This window comes from Salmo salar, chromosome ssa03 (genome assembly GCF_905237065.1).
Source record: "Salmo salar chromosome ssa03, Ssal_v3.1, whole genome shotgun sequence".
Lineage (NCBI taxonomy): Eukaryota > Metazoa > Chordata > Actinopteri > Salmoniformes > Salmonidae > Salmo > Salmo salar.
Window position 1 is genome coordinate 23,389,898 of NC_059444.1, and position 23,291 is coordinate 23,413,188.

The window sequence follows — 23,291 nt, forward strand, 5'->3', positions numbered from 1 at the left end:
TTATTTGATCATGCTGGTCATTTATGAACATTTGAACATCTTGGCCATGTTCTGTTATAATCTCCACCCGGCACAGCCAGAAGAGGACTGGCCACCATTCATAGCCTGGTTCGTCTCTAGGTTTCTTCCTAGGTTTTGGCCTTTCTAGGGAGTTTTTCCTAGCCACCGTGCTTCTACACCTGCATTACTTGCTGTTTGGGGTTTTAGGCTGGGTTTCTGTACAGCACTTTGAGATATCAGCTGATATAAGAAGGGCTATATAAATACATTTGATTTGATTTATAACAGTGAAGGCTGCTGGGAGGAGCTGTAGTAGGACGGCCTCATTGTAATGGCTGGAATGGAATAAATGGAACGGTATCAAACACAAACATATGGAAACCATGTTTGACTCCGTTCCTTTGATTCCGTTCCAGCCATTACAATGAGCCCGTCCTCCTATACCTCCTCCCAACCACCTCCACTGACATCGAAAGTAGTCAGAATTAACTATCATTATCAGAACACATACGCAACTGCAAAAAGGTAACATACTCCAATGTCTTTCGAATGCATATCTGAAATACTGTGCATCCAATTAATTGTTTTTATATGGAGAGAATACAAAGGAATGAAAACTTAGTTGTTCTTTTTTATTATTTAATATAAGAACATTTACATCCTGTTAAAACATTGAGAGAAACAAATATTTTTGATCAAACAATAATAAAAAGTTAAACGGTTCTTTACAGAGCCAACCAGTAAGCATATCAGTATGTTTGTGTATGTAGCGCCTCATTCAGTATGTACAGATACAAATACATAAAACATGATCATATAATCAAATATAATTCTTTCAGCTGGATACTGAGCTGATATTTCATATTCTTGATTGAGCTGTGTGAAGTAGAGTCTGATCAAAGTGGATGGAGTCAACCTAAGAATATTTACATTCAGCACTTTGGTTCTGGACATTTGTAGCTTTCAGGGGCAAAACAACATCTTATTCTATAACCATACAGAAGTTCAAGGCGTTTAGGAAATATTTGTACATTTTTCCAACGACAATTACCTTTCATACTGTACGGAAAAACTGCTCGGGTTAATTATGTCAGGAATAGTACAAGCTAGACATACAGAGTTTGTTGCTTATTTCTTGAATCGCTCGCATAAGTAGTGTACTTTACAGTATAGGTACTTACATGGTAGAAATATAGGAACAAGTTATAACTGTAACTATTTCAGAGATAAATGTATATAATTGATCATTGTAAGTGTTCACAACTTGTTCAAATCTTTTAACCATGTTGCTACCACCTTTTATATATAGTTTGATTTTGATGGTAGCAATACTGATGACATACAAAATGTAATTAAATAAAGGCAGCTAAAGATGACATTCAAATCAAACTGTAATGATAACCTCTTATAGTGGTGCCATTCTCTCATATCATTACCCATTGAAAAGCTAATGTCGGGCTCCCTGTGGAAAGAAAGATGTCCCCCACATATCAAATAAGTTATAAACCATAATAGAGAGGTCATGCCTCTCTGAGGCCTAAGGACGTTGGCACCAGTCCCAAGACTTGCACACCAGACAAACAGGCCACTGCTAAGTGACAGTGTTGGCATTGTAGAAGACCCTTTACTTCCACAGGGATATTTACATGTCAGGCGTCCTCTCACCAATGGAAAATAGACAGAGCACACATGAAAAGAGCTGTCCAGCCTTGAACATGGTGGCCATAAAAAGCTTAAGGACGGCCGCCGTTAACAACGAAGTGCCTGTGTTTGTGACTCCCATCTTAGTAAAATAGTTTGATGTTTTTCCCAGGTTGTTCAGAGGCACAGTGAGTTTGATGCGATGTGACAATGTGTGTTTGGTTCCCGTGCTCTGTGACAACCTTGGAAATGAGTTTTAACTTGCAAATGCTGCACTTCATATACTAGAGAACATTCATCTTATCAGGAAGCACCCAGGGTAATTCCATTTCATGGTAACAAAGAGGATTCGTACAGTGAAGAGGGACATTTAAATGTGTTCTTTGTCGAGACCAAATGTTCCTATTGTCCAATGGTACAATTGATAAATCCTAGAAACAGCTATTCCAGCAGTAGATTTATGACAGCACTTTTTCACTCAAGATGTAGGTTTTGTAGATAATGAAAGGTCAGATAGTACGTTAACATATGATACAGATACAGCAGGATGGTAAATTGTTGAACCATCACAGTCCGTGTAAAAGATATGAAACATACCCAGTTACAATATACCAAGACAAATGCATGGTCTCCAGTTTATCAGCTCATATTTATTTCAGTTCCAATCTAGACCTACCGTGAATACCATTAATAAACATTTGAGTTAAAGAACTAGTTTTAGAAAATAATAAAATTCCGCAATATGTTTAACTGGAATTGTGACTGGCATTTACAGGTAAGATCCACAATACAGTGTACTCATTAGAATGCAAATACAGTTAGCCTATTCCAAAAAAGGTGTTATGTTTGCAAAATATTTTCAAAACATCCAGCTTGGAAATTAAACTTAACTAAATGTGCTTTTTATCTGAACATTGACTCTCCATTATAAGGCATGATTTTTTTTTGTTACAAATATTTTTGGGGTGTTTGCACTTGGTTATCAAATAAAAGTTATGTGCACTTTCCACATAGATGGAGCAATATTTACAGAGCTGTATCCACAGACCTTTTGTAACCATGTCAGAAGAATTCATTTTGAAGTCAGCTGAAAAACTAAACTCAACATTTAAGACATTTATGCCACTCAGTTTGCCACAATTTTCACCTTCTTTTGGTAAAGTAATGTTGCTGAATAGAACGATTCAGTCATGGGCTTCTCAACCAAATGTTAAGCACAAATACATATCTTGTATGGTTTTGAACGAAAGATAAAATGGAAAGGCAAGGATAACAAAATGTGAATGATTATCAAAATAAACTGTTAAGCATAATCAACAACTCATTCAGCACATATTTTACCATTAAAATTAAATTGTTCTGTAACCAAAGAAAAAAAGAGTTAGAAAGGGAAATCCTGTTCCATTTCCTTAACTTCATGCCAACAGATGAACAGCCATAGTAATCCTTTGGAAAACTCATCTGAGGTCCTTGCTTTCTATATTAAAAACTCTATCTGTTGTCATGACATCACTCCACATTCACCAGATTCAACACACGCCACAGTCTTTCAGCAAGTGTATAGGAATGTTCTAGACATCTCAGAAATATATGTACATGTTTTCCAAACCAGATGGATAAATTGGCGGATGACTGAAGAGTAACCAGCAGCGCAGCACTCTCTGGACCCTAATTTAGACTGAGCTAGCTGCATAACTGGCCCAGCTCTGCCTCAGAAGAATTGGGCAGCTTGGAGTTGAAAATCTGGAGGGAGTCTCGGATACGCACCACCTCGCTGGTGGAGAGCTTGAGCCTGTGGCGGAGCAGACATGAAAAGATGTCCAATGGCTGCACTCCGGGCGGGGAGAGCCGGTTGATGCGGTCTCTCATCTCCAGCAGCATATGAAAGGCTGCGTCCTGGGTTCCTTGCGTGTACGGGTAGTCCAGCTGCAAAATCAGGTCTTTGATTCCCTCTGGGTCAAAGTGCATGCTGTAGCCGAACACCTTGAGACTGTTGATCTTCATGTAGCCCAGGTTGGACGTGTGGTCGTCCAGGTCCAGGGGTTCGTAGAAAAGGGTCTCGTTGACAGTGGGGTCGTCGGTCAGGATGCGGCTGCGCAGGTAAATGTGCACCGTCTCGAAGAAGGACTTCCATTTGTTGCCCAGCATCAGCGTCCAGTTGTAGCACTGCAGAGAGGCATCCAATTTAGTTCTCTCCCAGTCTGGGAAGTCCTGCTGGTTGACAGGCATGAACCAACTCTCCGAATGGCTGCCCCCAAATGGGTTGACATAGATAGCAGGCACAGGCTCCAGGGTACTGTTTTTTGTGGAGCAGATCTGGAATGAGATTCCCATTAGCATATGAATGAGGTTGGATTTGTTTTTGTTGCTCTTTAGAGTGAGGAGCATGCGTTTCCTCCAGGCCGGGTTGAACCAGCTGCCCAGACGCACATCATTGCTGATGTAGATGGCATGGACCTCCATGCGACTGTCCAGCTGCTGGAGCAGATACTTGACCTCTGTGTCCGGCATGTCAAAGTCAATGTTCAGGTAGTGGTCCAGAGAGTTTGCTATGTTGGGCCGACACGAGCCCAGGTGCAGGATGTTGCCAGGGTGGCACGAGCCACAGCGGGTGATGTTGTCCGGGGCACATGAGAGGCAGGTTGACCCCTCTCCGACCTCACAGGGCACTGTCCCCTGGCAGGCGCTACTGTGCTCTGCAGTGCAGGTGCAGCTTTGCATCTCTTCTGAAAACGTGCCCAGGATTCCATGCTCGTTGCAGTACAGGAGTGACTGGGCCTTGCTCAGCCAAAATCCTGGTGTCCTAAAGAGGAAAGAGCATTATTTTAAAAAACATAATTTGACTTTGAGATCATCTTTACTTAAAAAATGTTTCCTTTGACTAACACTATTGTACCCTATAGAAAGGATAGAGGAGTGCATACAGGACACAAGTGATGACAATGTCTTAGGGCTCTATTCAATACAAATCGCAGAAATTCAGCTTTACAGCGAAAGCTGAAATTTAAAGGCAATATTCCCGCTTTAGCAAAGACTGCATTCAGGGTAAACACTGCATATGTCGGTTCAATCGGAAATAACCTTTACATTTCAATCGCGGAATAGAGCCCTTAACGTTCACTTAACATCATCCCATTTAGTAAGTGTCAAATAATGATTGATGTGGCCTTTAAAAGGCTTATCGCCCGTCTTTGGAATTCAGAAGAATAGCAAGAGCCCTACACACAAGATCCTTCTCCCAACTGTTCAGTTTAGTCCATTTCACACTATTTCTCAGCCCTATTGAATTATGCAGAACATGTATTCCAGAACCTGCAGAACATACCTGTTCTTTTAAATACCAATATGTTATTGCTAAATCATTCTTAGATTGTATCTATTTATCGATTTATTATACATAATACTCACTATAAAGTGAATTTGCTATTAAATCTGTGTTCATTATTTATGTACAAGCTTTGGTAGGATGAGATATTTTTGGTGCAACCTCATTTAGGGGGAAAATAACACAAATATTGTACATAAATTAAAAATGTTATACCTTGCTGTAACTTTCTACTAAGCCCTATTGAGTAATTGGTTCTGCAAATAGTAGTTTTACTCAACAGGTTTTGTATTGGGACTTGCACAACATAAAGCTCAAATATGAAACTTTCGTTTCCGCAGGCATGCATATCAAAATGAGGGCTTATATAGCGCATGATAATGTAGAATACATCTTCTGGCTCGGCTGAGCTGAATAGATTGTTTTTATTTGTTTGAACAGAATTAAGGAAGTGAATGACAGCCAGAGGTAGCGCCTGTCAAAGAAATTGAAGTGTTCAGTGGGCAAGACGTTAATAACACCAACCTGTTGTCTCTAAGAGCACTTGATTACAGACATGCCACCGTAGACCTCACATCATACAGACCACTTCAATCGGGGCAGAGATACTAAACAGCTCTCTCTCGCCCTCTCTTTCATTTCAGACGCTTGCCCTGGTTTTCTCACAGCACCAGATAACAAATTGCATCTTAATGACAGACAACTCAGCCAAGTCAGTGCCTTCATAAAGTATTCACACCTCTCTACTTTTTCCACATTTTGCTTTGTTACAAAGTGGGATTAAAATTGATTTAATAGAATTTATTTTGACAACAATCTACACAAAATACTCTATAATGTCAAAGCGGAAGAACCTTTCTAACATCTGTAAAACATTTATGAAAAATTAAACACTAAAATATCTTGATAAGTATTCAACCCCCTGAATCAATTCATTTTATAATCACCTTTGACAGCGATTACAGCTGAGTCTTTCTGGGTAAGTCTCTAAGAGCTTTCCACACTTGGATTGTGCAACATTTGCCCATTATTCTTTTCAAAATTCTTCAAGCTCTGTCAAATTGGTTGTTAATCATTGCTAGACAACCATTTTCAGGTCTTGCCATACATTTTCAAGCAGATTTAAGTAAAAACTGTAACTTGGCCACTCAGGAACATTCACTGTCTTCTTGGTAAGCAACTCCAATGTAGATTTGGCCTTGTGTTTTAGGTTATTGTTTTGCTGAAAGGTGAATTCATCTCCCAGTGTCTGGTGGAAAGCACACTGAACAAGGTTTTCCACTAGGATTTTGCCTGTGCTAAGCTCCATTCTCTTTATTTTTTATCCTTAAAAACTCCCCAGCCCTTATTGATTACAAGCATACCGATAACATGATTCAGCCAACACTATGCTTAAAAATATGGAGAGCGGTACTAGGGCTGTGGTAGTCACGAAATTTCGTCAGCCGGTGATTGTCAAGCAAAGAACTGTCGGTCTCACGGTAATTGACCGCTAATTAACAGAAACACATTTAGCATCTCCTGGCTTCCACACAACCCATTGATGCAGACCTTTGGAACATCTACATTTTAGTCTAATAAATCCTTGTAAAATAGCCTACATCTTCACAATAAATCCATTCTTTATTTTAGACAGTTCTAAAGAAGCATGATATGAAGAAAATGTTGTCTATTTCAGAAGAACAGAATAGCATACTCTGAGTTGTCCTTAGGTTAGGTCCTGATCTGGCTATGCCAAATGGCTGTGGGCTACACTAGTTCATTTAGCAGACAAGATTTGCTTAGAATTCCCTGGCATAATTTTATAGTTTGAAGAATACAATTGAACCAAGCTGAATAAAAAATGAAGGGTATTTTCTCCAAACGATTTGAGAGAGTGCGCACATGTGGATATTTTGTGTTGAGCGGTTAACAAAGTGTGGCCGTAATGCACCCTAAAAGAATCCATGCCTTTTGCAGCCAGTGGCCGTTGTGCCCTTCTCCCCGAGTGCTGCGTTGTGCCTTTCTCCCTGAGTGCTGTGTTGTACCTTTTTCCCTGAGTGCTTGCGTTGTGCCCTTCTCCCCAAGTGCTGCGCGCTCTGAATTACCTCTCACTTACATGGCTCTCCATCACGTGATCGGATCTTTCTCACAGGCTACAAGTGAAGACCGACACATCGGGGACGCAACTGCGCGCATCCTTATCAAATTTCGAGGTGCATAATGAAGATATTGGAAGAACTGTCCACATTTACTTTTCGTTAGCCAACAACATGAGTAGGCCTAATGAACAGCAAAAGCACTAGCCTATGTCAATCTACTATCCTCCATAGTGGAAAGGTCGACCTATTCTGTGCGAGAAATAAATATTCCAAACATAGTCTGGGACAGTTGTGGGATGCGATAGATCCCAAATTCATACAACCACTACCATCAAAAAAACAATTTTTATGCAATGTGGCTGACGCAACAGATCAGAACGTTTTTATCTTAAAATGTTGATAAACTATTATGCTATTTCTTCACATTATAAGCGCAGAAATGCGCACATGGTAGTAGGCTATAAGCGTGAATGTTCTATTAGTGAGAAACACCATTCTCAAAAGTGACCGCAAATGCAATTATGCATCAAATTTGTTTTGATTTAGAATGGACCATTATCATGCACCTGTATCGAAAAAGTGGTAGTGGGAAAAAAATACTTAAATAGCGAATGGAGGACGCTTTTCCCGTGGTTCATTTTCATGCCAGCCAAGTAAGGCAATACTCCTGTTGTAAATATAAGCAATGTGCTTAATATTAGGAAAGTTGAGAAATAAATATAGTAGCCCTAGCCTATAGAAAGCAGATGGGTTCCTCCTCTGTTTTCTTGCGCAATTACATAGCCTATAGAAATGTTGCGTGACATGAGCTCATGTTTGATTAGATTTTGATTACATTTGCATTGATGTCTGAGTGATTAGAGGGACAATAGACTGCCGAGTACAAGGCAGTTATTAGCAAGTTTGGTAGGCTACTAATGACCATCAGTGGCATCAGAGCTGGGAGAAGCCTCATTAACATGACTAAACGGTCACATGGAATTTAACTGTCTTCATGACTCGCCACCGCCGCTTTGGCAGTAATACGGTCACCGCAACAGCCCTAAGTGGTACTCAGTCATGTGGTGTATTGGATTTGCCCCAAACATAAGACGTTGTATTCAGGACAAAAGGTGAATTGCTTTGCCACATTTTTTGCAGTATTACTTTAGTGCCTTGTTGCAAACAGGATGCATGTTTTGGAATATTTTTATTCTGTACCTGCTTCCTTCATTTCACTCTTTCAATTTGGTTAATATTGTGGATTAACAACAATTTTGTTGAGCCATCCTCCTTTCACAGCCATTAAACTCTGTTTTAAAGTCACCATTGGCCTCATGGTGAAATCCCTGTGCAGTTTCCTTCCATTCAGGCAACTGAGTTAGGAAGGACGCCTGTATCTTGTAGTGACTGGGTGTATTGATACACCATCCAAAGTGTAATTAATAACTTCACCATGCTCAAAGGGATATTCAACGTCTGCTTTGTTTTTTTACCCATCTACCAATAGGTGCCCTTTGCGAGGCATTGGAGAACCTCCCAGGTCTTTGTGGTTGAATCTGTGTTTGAAATTCACTGTTCGACTAATGGACCTTACAGATAATTGTATGTGTGGGGTACAGAATTGAGGTAGTCATTCAAAAATCATGTTAAACACTATTATTGAGTCCATGAAACTTATTATGTGACATGCTAAGCAAATTGTTACTCCTGAACTTATTTAGGCTTGCCATAAAAAATGCGTTGAATACTTACTGACTCAGGACAACATTTCGAAAAAAGCGTAATGCCCTTTAACGTTATTGTGTGTAGGCCAGTGACCAAACATCTCAATTTAATAAATTTTAAATTCAGGCTGTAACACCACAAAATGGGGAAAAAGTCAAGGGTGAAGAGCATGAAGACCTGACCCAAACAACATAACTTGATATAAAAGAGGAAACAATGATGATAAAATGCCATCAAGTGTTTTTACATAATAGTTCATTTATGTAATTTACCAATAAAGTAGGTGTAAGATGTTCAAAAGCCAATATAAACAAGTTTTCATCTGATATGGCAGATATATTTGAGCAATCATTTAAGAGCATGTGATGTTCCCATTTTCGTACCTTTCTCTATAGAGGCTGATCCTTGGCAGTTTGGGACAGCGCTTGCTCAGAGTGAAGAGTTTCCTCACAATCTTCTGGGCTTTCCCAAGAACCAAATTGGTGCTGATCTCCAATTGGCTGTAGCGCTTCTGGAGAGCTGCATCTGTTGCCCAAAACTTGAATACCATGGATGTGTTTAAAAAACGGTCCGTTGGTAGTTTTTTCATGAAGGCCTTGAATTCATCTAAGAAATTGAGAAACAATCACCATAAAAACACGATTAGTTTTTTAAATCTTAAAAAAGTAAATAATTTCACAACCATCAATATATTTTTATTTTCTTCACTTTTCTTAATTTTAACCAGATATTTATATTATGGATTATACCTTTTAATGTGCAATTATGGTTCATATCCCTAATTTACATTATCATTATATTATCATTATATTATTTCACTACAGTGTCAATTTAAACCATCCAGAGACTTCCTACTTATGCCCTAGGCAAGTTATCTCCCTATGCAGCTGCTATGAAGTATCTTATCAAATCACTGCAATGAAGACACACAGTACTTTTTTACAAAGCCCAACTGAGTGAGACCTGCAATTGTTATGGGGGCTGGAGCTTTTATATTCCTGTATGCTACTCTTGGCAACACTGTAGTGAGTACATTTGTAGTTAAACTGACAGGCTCAGGTCATTACAGTGCTCAATGATCCTGAGTGAGCCAACACCAAATTAGTTGATAACATAAAGTTTTAGTTTATCACATTCAACGGCTCAATTGGGTTACACATCAGACTTGCGGTGTCACCTCTCTTCATACTATCAGTCTCAAATGCATGCAATGTCGCAATAGGTATTTGATGGATCCATTAGTTTGTTCAGTGTTAAAATGCTTTGTTTAATGGTAAATAATTTGATTGCATTCTATCTCGATAGACCTCCTGCCTGATTATTTGTTGACATGGGCATAATACCAGAGGAACTACTACTGAAAAAACCTTACTAAATTACTATGTTGTTGGCATGCGTTCACATGCAATAATTGAACACTAACTGTAGTAAAGAAAAACCCTTGAATGAGTAGATGTGTCCAAACTTTTGACTGGTACTGTATGCTACTTCCCTTTTTCTTGGAAAACAGAATAAGCAGTGATAAGTAGCCTATTATGTACCTGCCTGTGCTTACATATCTGGTACAAGATAATCATAGATGTTATTCCCTTATGGTTACCTACTTCCGGAAATGTGGTCTCCTTTGACACGAGGAGGCAGAGTAACAACGTATTTTCATATGTGGTTAGACACTACATTATGCCCTCATCATATAACACATCTTCCTAGCATGTACTTACGCATTCTAACCACCCACCTGACAAGCCAAGGCTATAGAGTGGTAATGTCATCTAATAAAAAACTAATCTTTCACCTTGCACCCTATAGCTGAAAATCAGGGCGCATCGACTTGCTGTTTGTCAGGCTCACCCACCATGTGAAACATATTGGATGTGTCCCAAATGGCACCCTATTCCCTTTTTAGTGTACTACTTTTGACTAGGGCCCATAGGAGCGGGGATATGGTGCAATTTGGGACGTAGGATATGGTGCCATTAACTGGAGTGATCAATGCCTCTGCTTCCCTCCACATGCTCTGTATAACCCAGGCCATTTGAATGATCATTGGGATTCACAGAACACAAAAGGAATGCGTCTGTCTATTCCCCTTTTTCTGGCATTTGTGACTTTATGTTCATATTCATGGAAAATGTAGGCCTTTAAAAATGTGTCAGAAAAAGGGATGGGGTTATTTCCCATAATGGACACAGCCAACTCTCATTCTGATGGGCGTATTAGTGATTCATATAACCATGAACAGAACAGACAGCAAGCTGGGCTTGTTTATTTATCGCAAAAACAAGGATTTTGAATCATGGTTTTGAATGGCGGCACTGCACTATTATTTGACATTAGGCAGGGTGAAACCAATATTTTAAATGAGGACAATGCACTGCCATAAAGCTTGTATCTTTGAGTTGTATGCTACAGAGCAGATGCTTTTGCGATGTTGTTGTTTGCCTGGAATACAGTGATATAATATCTTCCCATTTCTCAATGGATTACTCTCAAAAAATGTTGTTATTACTGAATCCTGCACCTGAATTATTAAGGAACGCCCCTTGGAATCCCCATATCTCTTCCATTGTTTTGATTGAACAAGTTATTAACATACAGTGCCTTCGGAAAGTATTCAGACATTTTCCACATTTTGTTACGTTACAGTCTTATTCTAAAATTGATTAAATATATATTTTTTCTCAGCAATCTACACACAATACCCCATAATGACAAAGCGAAAACAGTTTTTTTGAAATTTTTGCAAATTTATTACAAATAAAAAACTGATTGACCTTATTTTCATAAGGATTCAGACCCTTTTCTATGAGACTCGAAATTGAGCTCAAGTGCATCCTGTTTCCATTGATAATCCTTGGGGAGTTTCATCAACTTGATTGGAGTCCACAGCATGTCAGAGAAAAAACCAAGCCATGAGGTCAAAGGAATTGTCCGTAGAGCTCCGAGACAGGATTGTGTCAAGGATCCGATCTGGGGAAGGGTAGCAAAAAATGTCTGCAGCTTTGAAGGTCCCCAAGAACATAGTGGCCTCATTCTTAAATGGAAGAAGTTTGGAACCACCAAGACTCTTCCTAGAGCTGGCCGCCCGGCCAAACTGAGCAATCTGGGGAGAAGGGCCTTGATCAGGGAGGTGACCAAGAACCCAATGGTCACTCTGACTGAGCTCCAGAGTTCCTCTGTGGAGATGGTTGTCCTTCTGGAAGGTTCTCCCATCTCTGCAGCACTCCACCACTCAGGCCTTTATTGTAGAGTGTCCAGATGGAAGCCACTCCTCAGTAAAAGGCAAATGAAAGCCCGCTTGGAGTTTGCCAAAAGGCACTTAAAGACTCTCAGATCATGAGAAACAAGATTATCTGGTCTGATGTAACCAAGATTACTATTTGGCCTGAATGCCAAGCGTCACGTCTGGAGGAAACATGGCACCATCTCTACGGTGAAGCGTGGTGGCAGCATCATGCTGTGGGAATGTTTTTCAGGGACTGGGATACGAGTCAGGATCGAAGCAAAGATGAACAGAGCAAAGTACAGAAAAATCCTTGATGAAAACCTGCTCCAGAGCGCTCAGGACCTCAGACTTGGGCAAAGGTTCACCTTCCAACAGGACAACGACCCTAAGCACACAGCCAAGACAATACAGGAGTGGCTTCGGAACAAGTCTCTGAATGTCCTTGAGTGACCCAGCCAGAGCCCAGACTTGAAGCTGATCAAACATCTCTGGAGAGACCTAAAAATAGCTGTGCAGCAACGTTCCCCATATATCCTGACAGAGCTTAAGAGGATCTGCAGAGAAGAATGGGAGAAACTCCCCAAATACAGGTGTGCCAAGCTTGTACCGTCATACCCAAGAAGACTTGATGCTGTAATTGCTGCCAAAGGTGGTTCAACAAAGTACTGAGTAAAGGGTCTGAATACTTATGTAAATGTGATATTCTTTGTGGGGGGGAAGGCCCAGTGCAGTAAAAATTAAGATTGTTTTACGTTTTATATATATTTCCACACTGTGAGGTTGAAATAATACTGTGAAATTGTGAAAATTATGAAAATGTCCTTTTAGTGTAAGAGCTGTTTGAAAAGACCGCCTGAAATTCCAGCCTGTTTTAACTTAATGAACCAATAAGAGAGAGAGTTCCATACCTCTCTGCCAATAACAGATAGTTTTCAGTTTTCCCTTCCCCACCCAGTCCTAGCTAAATTCTTTCTTGAGAAATTGCTCTTTGCTAAGAAGCTATTTATAAAAAATGTTTGACCACTTTAATTTAAAACAATCCCAGTAAGGTACTTAATTGTTACCTAGAAATTATTTTATTTTTGAGATAAAAATGGCTGAATTGGACCTTTAAGAAAGATCTAAGTTTACCATCCTTCTTTCAAACGTATGTCTCCTTTTTTTCTTTCCATGGGTATACTACTCCTACTGGAATACTTCAAGTGGAAAACACAGTGAGACATGGCTGTCAAGCTATCATCACAAAGACATCAAATGGTTGCTTTTGACGGCAACTACAATACAGTGCCTCCACCGTATTTGACATTATAGTTACAGTGCGCTATATGGTACACTGACATAAAGACGGCACTTCTTTCAAGGTAAAACTTGTCGGGATTGGTAAACTATCTGTAGGAACTACTGCAGTTGATGCTAGCTCTTTATGAACAAGGTTCTTATTCTCCTATGACATTTTTCAACACTTTATATTCCAGAGACAGGACTACGAACAACACTTTCACTTTCTCTGTGTATCAGATTTTGAAATATCAGATATTGTGGGGGGATCTGGTTGGGCTCAGACTGAGCATATAGAAATTACAACCTATATCGGATAAGAAAGACATCATGCAAACAGCACAAATAAACTAGTTGATCGTTACTAGGCTTTATGGTGGCATATAATGTGATCCGGAACTGAACTAATTACATTAATATCTTAATAGATCCTTTTGTTTAGTCCCTTAAAGACTCGTTCAATTTTCAAAACACAAATAAATCTTTTCAGAATGAAATCGTACCACTTGAGATATGCTGTAAAGTTTGTGGGCTAAGACACCATATACGAACTTCAATGACTCATCAGGTATAACAAAAAATGTAATCAAACTAAAGGCCCTGCTATGTGATCAAATATGGCTGCTGTTGCAGTTATTAGACTAGACTGAAACACTTTTTTTGTTAAGTATGTTTCTAGATTCTATTATTAACCAATGTCAATTCTAAGACTCACTATGAAAAACCATAGGTCAAGTATGTATTACTCCCAGCCCACAACCAAATAATGATGAGCAGAAGCACTGTTTTTGATTGCACAGTGGGAGGAAGCAAGACACATGATCTGACCCAATGACATTTTATACCACACAGTAAACTGCAGGATCTGATTTGCATTGAGGGTTAATCTCTATTGCCTTGTAAATGGCTTATAACTCTCTCTCCCTTTGGATAACTCACAAAGTAATCTCTTGCGGACCAATTCTGCCTTTTAACTGAAGAATCTGTCAGGACTGAATGGGATGTGTAGGATAACGAGCAGCAGCAGTTCCGGTTATTTGGACTTATTCACTTCTCTTAACATGTATGGGTTAACTGAGATTACTCACAAAGTAACACAATGCTGTCTGAGCAGCATTCTTTGTTAATGTGAGACTAGCAACTTTCCCATCAGACAAATAAATATTTCACCTATTGTAGGCTCAAGGAATACTGTAGTATTACTATATTTTCAAGAGCTTTTCTTCAAGAAATCAAGTATCTTGTTATTTTGCCTTGAAAATACGAACCTTTTTCATATGAGAAATGCTCCTCACTTTCTGTCAGTGCTGGTAAAGCATGAACAATAAATATATTCGACCTTTGCACACACGGGAAACCAATGCTATCAGGTTTCTGCTTATTGCACTCTGGTGGGTGATTTTAGCATGGAAAAACACCACTATGTGCTCTAAGGTTTGACAAACTCATAAAGGAGATCAATTTCCACTACTACAATGATTCCTTCTTCCAGGGTTGGTGCTGAAACATAAAAACCCAACACTGACTCCTGCTCTTGATCCGCAAGGCTCAGATATTTCAGTATTTAGGCTAACGTGTGGAGCAAGATGTCACAAACTCATGATAGCTTTATGATTTCTTAGGAAAAATCTACAGATTCATGATTACTGTTTCCTTTGATCATGGATGGCTATACACATGAGCTAAGACAAACTATCAGTTTGGCTATGTTTGGAATCTGGGCTTTTTATTGTTGCCATTTAAGGGTTTATGTTGCATACTATGAATAAGGAGCTGTACTGAAATGTTTCCTATTAAACCAAATCTGACATTCAATATAACATCATCATCAAATATGTATTGGAATTGAGGATGCTCATTCTAGCTAATGTCGTACACTCTTTTGCCCTTGTTGGTGATCATTGTGTTACAGTATCGCTTTGCTACAATTTATAACCCAGAAGAACTATCCGTTTCAGGGATGTGAAGCACAGTACAGTAGTACTGCTTCTGTTATAATTTATTGAGAAATACAGTTTCTTTAGAATACCATTAGACAATTCCCTTTTACCTCATGTTATACATGTTCCAAGATGGCGTAGCAGTTCAGACGTCCTTTACCCTCCTCTTGTCGTGTCCCGTGTATATATATATTTACATATTTTTCTTCGCATTATCTTTTTACATTTTTTCTTCTAAAACTCAACCTCAAAGCACTCTCCTGCGACCCGCCTCACCAATTTAAAAAATAAAGTATTATTTACCTCAAATCCGAAATCCACAACAGAAGCTAGCCAGAGGTTAGCCATTTTCACTGGCTAACGTTGGAGCTCAGCTAGCCACGGTTAGCTGTCCTCAACTATCCATTAGCTCGAAAAGCTATCGCCAGTTTTTGTACAGCGCGACTCAGACCAGAGCACACCGGACCTATTCTCTCTCCTTTCCCCGATTTCTACCGCAGGCTCTGGACATTTACACCTGGATCTTGCAGCTAACTAGCTGCTACCTGAGTGACTATTGGCAACGTCGGTCCCGGAATTAACACACATTATTCCGGAGCTAGCCAGCTGAAGAGTTCCGTCAGCCACTCGTGGGCTTTTCCTGAGCTAGCCAGCTGAAGTGTCTCCTGGGCTACAATCACCTATCCTGACCTGTTTTACTGCCGATGCGGAGCCCCATCGGGCCTTCACAACTGGACCACCGACGTTATCTGCCTGAGGGAGTTATCCAACTGGCCCCTCCGTCGCGACGTAACCTGATCGCCCATCTGCGGCCCACTAATCGTTAATCGTTAGCTGTCTTATCGGCTGCGATCTGAATAGGTCTATCGGACACTTTTCTTGGGCCACTATAACTAACTATTTTGCCAACTTGGACTGGTCCCCCCTTCCACACGGAACCCCACTAACCCACAGACGGAAACGCACGAGGTGGCTAAAAACAGACCTTCCTCCATCTTCCACCAGCTTGCTACCTATGGCCCGGCTAGCTGTCTGAATCTCACTGGACCCTTTGATCACTCGGCTAAGCATGCCTCTCCTCAATGTCAATATGCAATGTCCATTGCTGTTCTGGTTAGTGTTTATTGGCTTATTTCACTGTAGAGCCTCTAGCCCTGCTCATTATACCTTATCCAACCTCTCAGTTCCTCCACCCACACATGCTATGACATCTTCTGGTTTCAATGATGTTTCTAGAGACAATATCTCTCTCATCATCACTAAATGCCTAGGTTTACCTCCTCTGTATTCACATCCCACCATACCTTTGTCTGTACATTATACCTTGAAGCTATTTTATCGCCCCCAGAAACCTGCTCCTTTTTCTCTCTATTCTGGACGTCACAGACGACCAATTCTTATAGCTTTCAGCCGTACCCTCATACTCATTCTTCTCTGCTCCTCTGGGGATGTAGAGGTGAATCCAGGCCCTGCAGTGCCTGGCTCCACTCCTACTCCTCAGGCGCTCTCTTTTGATGACTTCTGTAACCGTAATAGCCTTGGTTTCATGCATGTTAACATTAGAAGCCTCCTCCCTAAGTTTGTTTTATTCACTGCTTTAGCACACTCTGCCAACCCGGATGTCCTAGCTGTGTCTGAATCTTGGCTTAGGAAGTCCACCAAAAACTCTGAAATCTTCATCCCTAACTACAACGTTTTCAGACAAGATAGAACGACCAAAGGGGGCGGTGTTGCAATCTACTGCAGAGATAGCCTGCAGATCTCTGTCCTGCTATCCAGGTCTGTACCCAAACAATTTGAACTTCTACTTTTAAAAATCCACCTCTCCAAAAACAAGTCTCTCACCGTCGCCGCCTGCTATAGACCCCCCTCGGCCCCTAGCTGTGCTCTGGACACCATATGTGAACTGATTGCCCCCCATCTATCTTCAGAGCTCGTGCTACTAGGTGACCTAAACTGGGACATGCTTAACACCCCAGCCATCCTACAATCCAAGCTTGATGCCCTCAATCTCACACAAATTATTAATGAACCCACCAGGTACAACCCCATAGCCGCAAACACTGGCACCCTCATAGATATCATCCTAACCAACGTGCCCTCTAAATACACCTCTGCTGTTTTCAACCAAGATCTCAGCGATCACCGCCTCATTGCCTGCACCCGTAATGGTTCTGCGGTCAAACGACCTCCACTCATCACTGTCAAACGCTCCCTGAAACATTTCAACGAGCAAGCCTTTCTAATCGACCTGGCCCTGGTATCCTGGAAGGATATTGACCTCATCCCGTCAGTAGAGGATGCCTGGTTATTTTTTTTTAATGCCTTCCTCACCATCTTAAATAAGCATGCCCCTTTCAAGAAATGTAGAACCAGAAACAGATATAGCCCTTGGTTCTCCCCAGACCTGACTGCCCTTAACCAACACAAAAATATCCTGTGGCGTTCTGCAATAGCATCGAACTGCCCCCGCGATATGCAACTTTTCAGAGAAGTTAGAAACCAATACACACAGGCAGTTAGAAACGCCAAGGCTAGCTTTTTCAAACAGAAATTTGCTTCCTGCAACTCAAACTCTAAAAAGTTCTGGGACACTGTAAAGTCCATGGAGAATAAGAACACCTCCTCCCAACTGCCCACTGCACTGAGGATAGGAAACTCTGTCACCACCGATAAGCCCACTATAATTGAGAATTCAATAAGCATTTTTCTACGGCTGGCCATGCTTTCCACCTAACTACCCCTACTGCATTCAACAGCACTGCACCCCCCACAGCTACTCGCCCAAGCCTCCCCCATTTCTCCTTCTCCCAAATCCATTCAGCTGATGTTCTGAAAGAGCTACATAATCTGGACCCCTACAAATCAGCTGGGCTTGACAATCTGGACCCTTTCTTTCTTTCTAAAATTATCTGCCGAAATTATTGCAACCCCTATTACTAGCCTGTTCAACCTCTCTTTCGTGTCATCTGAGATTCCCATAGATTGGAAAGCAGCTGCTGTCATCCCCCTCTTCAAAGGAGGTGACACTCTTGACCCAAATTGCTACAGACCTATATCCATCCTACCCTGCCTTTCTAAGGTCTTCGAAAGCCAAGTCAACAAACAGATTACCGACCATTTCGAATCCCATCGCACCCTCTCCGCTGTGCAATCTGGTTTCAGAGCAGGTCATGGGTGCACCTCAGCCACGCTCAAGGTCCTAAACGACATCGTAACCGCTATCGATAAGAAACAATACTGTGCTGCCGTATTCATTGACCTGGCCAAAGCTTTTGACTCTGTTAATCACCACATCCTCATCGGCAGACTCAGTAGCCTTGGTTTCTCAAACGATTGCGTCACCTGGTTCACCAACTACTTCTCTGATAGAGTTCAGGATGTCAAATCGGAGGGCCTGCTGTCCTGACCTCTGGCAGTCTCTATGGGGGTACCACAGGGTTCAATTCTTGGGCCAACTCTTTTCTCTGTATACATCAATGATTTCGCTCTTGCTGCTGATGAATCTCTGATCCACCTCTACGCAGACGACACCATTCTGTATACTTCTGGCCCTTCTTTGGACACTGTGTTAACAACCCTCCAGACGAGCTTCAATGCCATACAACTCTCCTTCCGTGGTCTCCAACTGCTCCTAAATACAAGTAAAACTAAATGCATGCTCTTCAACCGATCGCTGCCTGCACCTGCCCGCCTGCCCAGCATCACTTCTCTGGACGGCTCTGACTTAGAATTTGTGGACAACTACAAATACCTAGGTGTCTGGTTAGACTGTAAACTCTCCTTCCAGACTCACATCAATCATCTCCAATCCAAAGTTAAATCTAGAATTGGCTTCCTATTTCGCAACAAAGCATCCTTCACTCATGCTGCCAAACATACACTCGTAAAACTGACCATCCTACCAATCCTCGACTTCGGCGATGTCATTTACAAAATAGCCTCCAATACCCTACTCAACAAGCTGGATGCAGTCTATCACAGTGCCATCCGTTTTGTCACCAATGCCCCATATACTACCCACCACTGCGACCTGTACGCTCTCGTTGGCTGGCCTTTGCTTCATAATCGTCGCCAAACACATTGGCTCCAGGTCATCTACAAGACCCTGCTAGGTAAAGTCCCCCCTTATCTCCGCTCACTGGTCACCATAGCAGCACCCACCTGTAGCACGCACTCCAGCAGGTATATCTCTCTGGTCACCCCTAAAGCCAACTCCACCTTTGGTCGTCTCTCCTTCCAGTTCTCTGCTGCCAATGACTGGAACGAACTACACAAATCTCTGAAACTGGAAACACTTATCTCCCTCACTAGCTTTAAGCACCAGCTATCAGAGCAGCTCCCAGATCACTGCACCTGTACATAGCCCATCTATAATTTAGCCCAAACTACTACCTCTTCCCCTACTGTATTTATTTATTTAATTTATTATTTTGCTCCTTTGCACCATATTATTTATATTTGAACTTTGAACTTTCTTCAAATTATAAATCTACCATTCCAGTGTTTTACTTGTTATACTTTATTTACTTTGCCACCATGGCCTTTTTTGCCTTTACCTCCCTTATCTCACATCATTTGCTCACATTGTACATAGTCTTATTTTTGTCTACTGTATCATTGATTGTATGTTGTTTTACTCCATGTGTAACTCTGTGTTTTTGTATGTTGTCGAACTGCTTTGCTTTATCTTGGCCAGGTCGCAATTGTAAATGAGAACTTGTTCTCAACTTGCCTACCTGGTTAAATAAAGGTGAAATAAAAATAAATAAAAAAATACAGAGCACAGCCCTTTTGGGTATTATTAATAAGCATGACAAATGATTTCCTTACTACTGCCAGGTCAACTTTGACAACAGAGAGGGTAACACCAGAAGCTTGAGTAAGCCCACAAGTCATTTAGCATTGACTGTTTGGAATATTTCACCAAGTCATGCGGTAAGATCCAACCTGGATAATAGATTTAGTGAACAGGAGGGGGTCAATCATTCAGGCTTTCCCCAGCAGCTATTTCTCAGAATACTTGCCTGAGGAGAATGGTTTTTACACTTAGTGAGTAATGCATTGAATGAGATATTTCCCCAAAATATGTAATTTCAGTGCCATAGAGGACGCCTGCTGTCCATTGACTAAAGCAGATGCTATGGGAACATTTCTAAGGACATTTTGTTGAGCTGAGTCATCTATTGGATCTAGCCCAGTTCTTGTAGTTGGACACCAGTTTCTCTAACCTGACCAAGGAGCATAACAAGAATATATTGTTTCATTGCTCTTACAGTATGAAAGCAGTATACTCCAATGTTACACCATCAAGCTGCAGTTGGGAATGAGACAGTAATTTGTTCTTCTGTGTTCTATAGTAAGAATGTATTGCCATGGAAAAAGACATTATATTCCTCTAATTAGTATTGATGTGGGAATAAAGTTAATGCATTTACATATTGGAATATTATTTTAGCCGATATATCGTATCTTTTTGGAAATATTGCAAGATAATTTTCTCGCTAGTTGGCTGTACCTTCACCAGAACTCCAGTATTTTTCCTTCATAGCTTGTTCTCCATCTTCTTTTTAAATAAGGACCCAATTTGTTTTCAGGACTTATTTCCATTACTGATCAAAACTCATTTTCTCATGGCTCTCTCTTATCCCTCTGCAGCAGACATATGGTGAGCAATATGTTTGGAACATCGAATCACAATAAAATTCCAGTATTGGATCGCAATGCATATAGAATCATGAGAATCTCAATACATATCGTATCTGCACCTAAGCATTGGGACAATATCATATTGTGAGGTCCCTGGCAATTCCCAGCAGTACTAATTCGCCTTTTGACTCCATAAATATTATCAACATTGCTACCAGGTTAGCTATCGTCATCAGCTATCACTCTGTCTGAGAAAGCATTTGTCATAACCCTGTAATGTCTTCCACGAACAGTATCTGACAGGTACAATTCTTAGAAAAAAGGGTTCCAAAAGGGTTCCAGGTAAAATCCTTTTTGGTTCCAGGCAGAACCATTTTGGGATCCGGTTCTACATGGAACCCAAAACGGTTCTACTTGGAACCCAAAGGGTTCTGCCTTGAACCAACAAGGGTTCTTTAAAGGGGGATCTTCTATGTTTACAGACAAAGAACCCTTTTAGATTCTAAATAGCACCTTTTTTCAAAGAGTGTAAACTAGGATGTTGTTTGTCTCTCTGTTATAATAGTTTACTTGCTGTCTATTATTTTAAATTGGCTCTAATCTTTAACAAAATGGTACACTGATCCTTAATCCTTAAGACAAAATATACACGGTCTGCCAGCCGTTATGACTAAATGAGGTCCAGGTAACCATTAGAATCCTCATTCATTAAAATATATATTTTTTGTATTTGATGGTTCTGGATAATAAAATGTATTAACCTTGGGCATTACCAAGGTTGTGTATATAAAGGAAGCCAGGTGGCCTAGTTGGATGAAGACAGATGGGATTTAACTATGTTCCCACTCACAGTTATTATATTGTTTAATTTGTTTTATATACCAAACATGACCTTAAATTCCCTTTATGGTAGATGGAATTGTTGTGAGGCGGACATGCAGTTTTGTGAATAGTGTCAAGAGACTTGCAAAGTTATAATTCTCAGCACCACCCCTTTAAATCCTTGATTACACTGCTTCCCCTGCATGGGAGACCAGGTGAAAATTACAACACCTTTCCTCCTCTCCCTCAAACACTTTTTTTTGAACCTTTATTTAACTAGGCAAGTCAGTTAAAGGCCTAGGAACAGTTGGTTGCCTTGTTCAGGGGCAGAACGACAGATTTTTACCTTGTCAGCTCAGGGATTCGATCTTGCAACCTTTCGGTTACTAGTCCAACGCTCTAACCACTAGGCTACCTGCCGCCCCAAGGTGTGCACTTTCTTTAGTTTCTTTTTTAAAATGTGATTTTATTTGAATCCCGTTAACTGACGCCAATGGTGACAGCTAGTCTCACATAAAGAATAAGATATTACAGACAAAATACTTTACAATTTACATACATTTAAAACTATTAACATGTAGCGTGTGTGTGTGTGTGTATGCATCAATCAGTTACACATACATGTCAATACATACACACAATAAGTAGGTTTTCATTCCACAGAACTTTTACCTTGTATTACAGTACTGATTTTCTGGGGCTTTTAAAATGCTGACCCACAGCTTATCTTCTTACTTTTATTAAGTCGTATCTGGGTTTTGATTGATGTTGCAAAAAGTGTATTACTTTTAAACTAATGCTGTAAGTTTGAACTGCATTGAACTCACACTTTTAAACTAGACTGGGACAGTTACTGGGCAACAGCAAAATGGGCAGGTCGAAAGGCCTATGGGAATTAACAATGGACAGAAGGGTTGCATCCCAAATAGTACCCTATTCCCTATTTAGGACACTACTTTTCATCAGGGCACAAAGGGCTCTGGTCAAAAGTAGTGTACTATATAGGGAATAGGGTGCCATTTGGGATGAACCGTAGGAAGTCATAGTCACTGCCCTGATCAGGACACTGCCTCTGACATACCATTCAAAACACATTTTCTAATAGTAAGGCTTAGATTCAATCAGATCAAGCGTTAACCGGGGATAGCAGACACCCACATAGCGGATGTTTTGGCGTGTTGGAGGGGGAACTGCATTGGAGCCAAATCGGATCATTAACACAAAGCCACACCCGCCCCACTCGTGTTAGAAGTTCAGAGCGAGAAAGTGTAGGCTATATAGAAATATTTACGCTCAAATTAAAAAATCTTCAAACAAAATATTTAAGATTTCTATCATCCTAATGGAGGTGTAGTTGACAGACACATTCCACTGTTCCAACTTGTAAACAAGGCTATTGTGACTCCGTGCAGCCAATAGAAATGTCCACCTTAGGTATAATGCCGGGAGCCATTGTGGATTTGACAGCTCTAACCAGTTACACCTCAGACACCGCCAAAACAACCGCTAAGCGGATGTTGGCCAAAGCGGATCTGATTGAAGAGCTTGCAACAAACTATAAATCTTTGCTCTCATAGTAGGGAATATGAGGAAGTTTCATCTCTCCTCACGCTAGAAAATGT

The 23,291-nt window shown here is 40.7% G+C and overlaps 1 protein-coding gene across 1 annotated transcript in view; it reads right to left on the reverse strand.

The window, feature by feature from the left end:
- Positions 1 to 611: 611 nt before the first annotated feature.
- LOC106599418 (BMP/retinoic acid-inducible neural-specific protein 3) overlaps positions 612 to 23,291 on the reverse strand; it is a 121,926-nt gene continuing 99,246 nt past the window's right edge. Inside the window, exons 7-8 of the mRNA XM_014190641.2 lie at positions 9,138 to 9,360; positions 612 to 4,444 (exon numbers count right to left, since the gene is read on the reverse strand). Of these exons, the coding sequence (XP_014046116.1) occupies positions 3,325 to 4,444; positions 9,138 to 9,360 (1,343 nt within the window). The 3' untranslated portion in view covers positions 612 to 3,324. The remainder of the gene's footprint in view (positions 4,445 to 9,137; positions 9,361 to 23,291) is intronic.